The 6236-nt window shown below is 43.0% G+C and overlaps 1 protein-coding gene across 1 annotated transcript in view; it reads right to left on the bottom strand.

Annotated features, from left to right (window-relative positions):
• Positions 1 to 920: 920 nt before the first annotated feature.
• The window catches only part of LOC128360956 (papilin-like), a 21711-nt gene continuing 16395 nt past the window's right edge, over positions 921 to 6236 (bottom strand). Inside the window, exons 5-11 of the mRNA XM_053321522.1 lie at positions 6108 to 6131; positions 5724 to 5888; positions 4159 to 4218; positions 3165 to 3332; positions 3030 to 3074; positions 2162 to 2270; positions 921 to 1388 (exon numbers count right to left, since the gene is read on the bottom strand). Of these exons, the coding sequence (XP_053177497.1) occupies positions 1298 to 1388; positions 2162 to 2270; positions 3030 to 3074; positions 3165 to 3332; positions 4159 to 4218; positions 5724 to 5888; positions 6108 to 6131 (662 nt within the window). The 3' untranslated portion in view covers positions 921 to 1297. The remainder of the gene's footprint in view (positions 1389 to 2161; positions 2271 to 3029; positions 3075 to 3164; positions 3333 to 4158; positions 4219 to 5723; positions 5889 to 6107; positions 6132 to 6236) is intronic.

Raw genomic sequence — 6236 nt, 5'->3', positions numbered from 1 at the left:
AGAAAGCTAATAAACATATTTTCTTAAGTTTGTTTTAAAATTGTAACAAATTGATGATGTTTGTAGTGAAGAAGAGACTCGGTTAGCTTTGATATCTTCATATTTGGATCCAAACCAACAAAGAACTGATCTACTAACAAGCTCTGTGTGTGAATCAAAGTCTGATATATCTGATTATTCTAGTGTTGATCAAAACTATTAAAAACATGCCACAAAAAGGTACAAACTCTGGGTGACATGTTAGTTTTATTTTGAAAGGTTTGGTCACGTTAGTTTGTTTAGAAACAGAAGCAAAGACTAAAAGACAGTGATCATGTTTTCAGTCTCTGAGTAGTTCAGTGTAAGGCGGACGCTACTGAGCATGTGCAGTAACGTGGTAGCTACTGAGCATGTGCAGTAACGTGGTACCTACTGAGCATGTGCAGTAACATGGTAGCTACTGAGCATGTGCAGTAATGTGCTAGCTACTGAGCATGTGCAGTAACATGGTAGCCACTGAGCATGTGCAGTAACGTGGTAGCTACTGAGCATGTGCAGTAACGTGGTAGCTACTGAGCATGTGCAGTAACGTGGTAGCTACTGAGCATGTGCAGTAACGTGGTAGCTACTGAGCATGTGCAGTAACGTGGTAGCTACTGAGCATGTGCAGTAAAGTGGTAGCTACTGAGCATGTGCAGTAACATGGTAGCTACTGAGCATGTGCAGTAACGTGGTAGCTACTGAGCATGTGCAGTAACGTGGTAGTTACTGAGCAAGCCTTGTTACTGCACATGCTCAGTAGCGTCCGCCTTACACTACTGTTTGTTTCTAAACAAACTAACGTGACCAAACTCTTCAAAATAAAAGTAACATGTCACCCAATACAGTGGCTGCTGCACTGGGTGACATGTTACATTATTTTGAAGAGTTTGTTGCTTAATTTCGAAGAGTTTGGTCCTTTACTTTGAAGATTTTGGTCCTTTATTTTGAAAACTGTGACCTGGTTTCAGTAGTTTTTAAACAACAGCAGAGGAATCAGATACATCAGACTTTGATACACACATAATACTCGTTAGTAGATCAGTTCTTTGTTGGTTTGGACCCAAATATAAGAATCAGCAGAATGACCCTTTAACATGTCACAGCTCAGAGTCACATTTATTACTTCATCATGTTTCCTAATATTCTGTTTTGTCTTTCTTTCACATTTCAGACACTTTAAGAAGCCTCAGATATAACAACAGTGTTTAAGAATCAGAGGTGTGAGGCCCCACTGGACCCTCAGCAGACCCCCCCGGTGTGAAGCCAAATCCTCGGCTCAGGCCTTCTCCGGCTTTGGGCTATCTGGGACGGTCAGAGACTCCACAGAGGACTGCTCATCTGGGTCCGGCAGCAGCTCCTCTTTGTCACTGCACACACACAAAAAAACAGGAAGTTACTTTATGTTTCATTTACATTTCTTTTTTTTGTTGGCATGGATGCCTTTTATTAAGCAGTAGACCGACAGGAAACATGGGAGAGAGGGGGGGGGGGGGGGGTGACATGCAGCAAAGGACCTCCGATTGGGATTTGAACTGGGGTCGGCTGCGTATCTAACCACTTGACCACCTGTGCACCTTACATTTACATTTCTGTAGTCCTGACACTTCTTCTTGTCATAAAAAAGACTTAATTTTATCTTCTTACATCAGGGATGTCAAACATGCGGCCCGGGGGCCAGATCCGGCCCGCCAAGGGGTGCAATCCGGCCCACTTTCCTTTCTGTGTTCTTTTCCTTCTTTCCTTTTTTCCTTCTGTCCTTCCTTCCATCTGTCCTTCCTACCTTCCTACCTTCCTTTTTTCCTTTCTTCTTTCCTTCCATCTGTCCTTCCTCCATTTCTCCCATCTGTCCTTCCTTCTTTCCTTCCTTCCTTCTGTCTGTCTGTCTGTCCTTCCTACCTTCCTTCCCTCTTGTCTGTGTCTGTCCTTCCTTCCTTTCTTCCCTCTTGTCTGTCTGTCTTTCCTTCCTTCCTTCCTTCTTTTTAATGATCCGGCCCACATGAGATCAAATTGGTCTGCATGTGGCCCTTGAATGAAAATGAGTTTGGCACCGTTGTCTTACATCATTAAACGGTCTAAAACGTAATCAAATCTAAAAAAAACATCATCTTTTTCTTGGGATCTAATAATAATCCTAGGTTACCTGACGGAGGACGGACGGCGGGACAGGCCGTGGCGTCTCAGCGTGATGACCACGAGTGTCGTCAGCAGGAGAGCGCTGATGGCCGCCAGAGTGACGAAGAGGAAGAAGGCTGCAGGAGAGAGAGAGATGAAGATGAAGACGAAGGTGTCATGTGTCTGATCTGTTGTGTGTATCTCATGGAGGAACGTTGGGTCTGAGACTGATCTAATGGAGCTACACAGTTCCAGCACTACTCGGCTCAACTTGACTCGGCTCAATTCCAGGAACGAGCTTTGCCATTAGATACCTACTCAACGTGGGCGGGGTCGTCATAGCACGTCTCCACTAAACTGCTGTGACTTAGTTTTATACGCGACACAAACACATAACCAATGGAGGACATTGGAGGTGATGGTGTACTTGCTGCTGTATGAGTTTTTCTGTCTCACACAAAGCAAGAGAAGAGAAACCAATCTCTGTAACGCTGTTGTTGGTGTTTAAAAATGCCGGCTTTGATTCTTGTGTGGGACGGCTCATGACTCTTCCAGTGACTCTCTGACCAATCAGAGGCCGGCAGTCTGATGACGTCACATTTAGTATCGGCTCGGCTCGCTTGGAACCTCAGCAGAGCAGGTACTAAAAAAATACCAGGTACCAGGTACTATCCCTAGTGGAAACTGAGCCGAGTCGAGTGGAACGGTGTAGTGGAAAAGCGCCATATGTGTGAAGTGCCTTGGGGTAAACATTCATTCTACACAAGGTGGAGGTGCTTTATAGAAGCTTAGAGCTCCTCCTAGTGGCTGAAAGTAGTTAATGAACCTGAATACTAAACTATACAGCTCAGTGATGCATTGCAGTAAGACAGCATGGGGGTCAAAGTTAGACTCACCTGCAGTCCAGCGGCTGCGAGTTTGGCCGCGACCTTCGAAGGATCCTGCAGGGAGAACACGAAGGTCACATGATCAGACATTTGCATCATCGTATTTAATATCGTTAGTTATAAAAATCAAATCGTCTTCATCACCTTCTCCACTGCAGCTAGCCATGCATTCGTCCACGGTGGGGAAACGGTTGCCGTTGCCCTGACAACCGCCGTAGAGGAACGGCAGGCAGCTGGCGGTGTCGGCGTTGTAGTAGAAGACGGGGAAGGCGGCGCGGCAGGGGCCCGAGTCCCGGGGGGCCAAACAGTGTGCTGATACATACATCAATCATCAGTTATTAACACTGAATCATCATAATTTTAGTGTATCCATGGAAACGATGGCAGCACTGTGAGACGGCTCACAATAAACTAATTTTTTATTTGAACATTACTTCATTCACATAGATTAAAAGTTTTTTTTATAAATTATATTTTTAAACTTCATTTTCATTGATGAATGTTGGATGAGAGTAAAACATGATATTAAAGACTTTAAGGACGTTGAACAGTTGCTGAAGAGTGTCAAACTCATTTTCATTCAAGGGCCACAAACAGCCCAATTTGATCTAATGTGGGCCTGACCATTAAAAAGAAGGAAGGAAGGAAGGAAGGAAAAGAAGGAAGGCAGAAAGGGAGGAAGGACAAATGTAAGGAAGGTGAGAAGGAAGGAGAAGGAGAAGGAAGGAAAGAATAAAAATGAGGAGGGAAGAAAGAAAAGAAAGGAAAAGTTGGAAAAGACAGGAAGGAAAGATGAAAGGGAGAAAGGAATGAAGGGAGAAAGATGGAAGGGTGGGAGGAAGGAGAGAAGGAAGGAAAAAAAGACAGGAAGGAAGGAAGGAAGGAAAGTGGGCCGAATTGGACCCCTGGGCGGACCAGTTCTGGCCCCCTGGCCGCATGTTTGACATCCCTGAGTTAGAGGACATCCTGCTCAAGTTAAAGTTAAAGAGGGTTTTATTGACTTTAAAAGAAAGAGATAGAAATGTCCAAAATAATGTGTATGTATATGTTTTAAAGTATGACCAAAGCAAAGACCTTCCATTGATTATATTACATATATTATTGATAAAATACTTTAGTAAATGTAACGTTACTGAACCTTTGGACTCGGTGCCGGCCGGCTCGTCAGATGAAGCTTTCTTGGACGGCAGCACATTGACTGCAGGAGGAGAGAGGAGATGATAATGAGTAACACACACATACAGCATACTGAGGGTTATTGTAGGGACATTAAATAGACTTAAATACATTTTTCTGGAGACTCACCCTGACATTAACCACTGACGCAAAATATATCTATTTCCCAATCTGGGACTCAACATTTGGCCCCGTAAAAGTAGCCCAAAGACAGAACACACAGACACTAGGCATGGGCTGGTATACCACGGTATGAAAAAGTCACGGTTTCAAAACCACTAAAATGTTCCGTCATACGGTTCCTGTGGTATGATACAGTCTGTGGGTATGATACAGTCTGTGGGTATGATACAGTCTGTGGGTATGATACAGTCTGTGGTATGATACAGTCTGGGGTATGATACAGTATGATACAGTCTGTGGGTATGATACAGTCTGTGGGTATGATACAGTCTGTGGTATGATACAGTCTGTGGTATGATACAGTCTGTGGTATGATACAGTCTGTGGGTATGATACAGTCTGTGGGTATGATACAGTCTGTGGTATGATACAGTCTGTGGGTATGATACAGTCTGTGGTATGATACAGTCTGTGGTATGATACAGTCTGTGGGTATGATACAGTCTGTGGTATGATACAGTCTGTGGGTATGATACAGTCTGTGGTATGATACAGTCTGTGGTATGATACAGTCTGTGGGTATGATACAGTCTGTGGTATGATACAGTCTGTGGGTATGATACAGTCTGTGGTATGAGTGGGTTTTTTTAATGTGACGTCTCATCACAGAGAGAGTGGAGGTTCCTCAGGTCGTGTGCAGCTGCAGCGTGAAGTACAACCCCTCCCGTACTCCGGCTGCTGTTACAAGCAGGTAGCTCTGCAGGCTGTATGATGGCTGAAGGAGGCGAGCCCCCCGAACTTCTCCCCCCGTCTAAAAGGACCAAGTCAGCTGTATTCATACTTCGGCTACCGTAAAAAGACAGATGGCCGCAGCTCGGAGGAAGAAGGTCCCGGACAGTAGCAGCCCGAGGAGGCAATACATCCAATATGATCGTGAGCAAGTCTCCAAAAACTGTTGAGATTCAGTTTTAAGCTCCTGCTGTTTTTATTTATTTATATTTATCTTAGAAGTGTTTTTATTTGTTTTAATTATTTATGTTCTGATCTTGAGCCACAGGTTTAGTGATTGCATTTATTTGCATTTTGTGTTTTGTTTTTTTTCACTAAAAATAATCAATTTATGTCGTGACTTGAGTTTCAGGTTTAATCTCAGTTAAAGGACTGCACTTATTTTTTTAAATAATTTTTTATTTAGAAAGAATTCAGTTATTTTTTTATCATTATTTATTTTAAAAACATATTTACTAATGTTCGATCATGTTCTATATACGTTTTTAAATACAGACATTTCAATACTGTGAAACCGTGATATTTTTACCAAAGTACTGGCCCATGCCTAACACACACACACACACACGCACACACACTCTCTCTCTCTCACTCTCTCTCTGGTGTGTTCCTCACCTGTTGCACAGGTAGTCATGCAGCTCTCTTGGTTCCTGTAGTTGTTCTTGTTTCCTTGGCAACCGCCGTAGATGAATGATTGACAGCCGCCGGTCTTGCTGTTGTAGAACCAGCGCTGAAACGCCGCCCTGCACGGACCGACCACAGGCTCCGCCCCACAGAGCACTGATTGGACACACCAGCACTTTTAATTCTTCACTTTTTCCATTTATTTCTATTTGTCTATTTTGTTTCTTTTTTAAATAAATCATATTTTCATGTTAAGTTTCTGTAAGTTTTGTAGCTGTCATTACTTCTGCAAAGGAATTACAGATCGTATAGTAAATATTTAACTGTGGAAATAAATAAATAAATATGAATAAAATAAAAAGTGTTGAAACATACCAGCAAACTCATCAGCCTGCATGTCTATAGGAGAGAAGAGAAAGAATGACGTTATATTACTGATTATATGACCAGTTTATCTCACACACACACACACACACACACACACATACACGTACACATGACCAA

This window comes from Scomber japonicus, chromosome 6 (genome assembly GCF_027409825.1).
Source record: "Scomber japonicus isolate fScoJap1 chromosome 6, fScoJap1.pri, whole genome shotgun sequence".
In the NCBI taxonomy this organism is placed as follows: domain Eukaryota; kingdom Metazoa; phylum Chordata; class Actinopteri; order Scombriformes; family Scombridae; genus Scomber; species Scomber japonicus.
The sequence above is the reverse complement of the archived record's forward strand: the minus strand, read 5'-3'. Positions and strand labels throughout refer to the sequence as shown.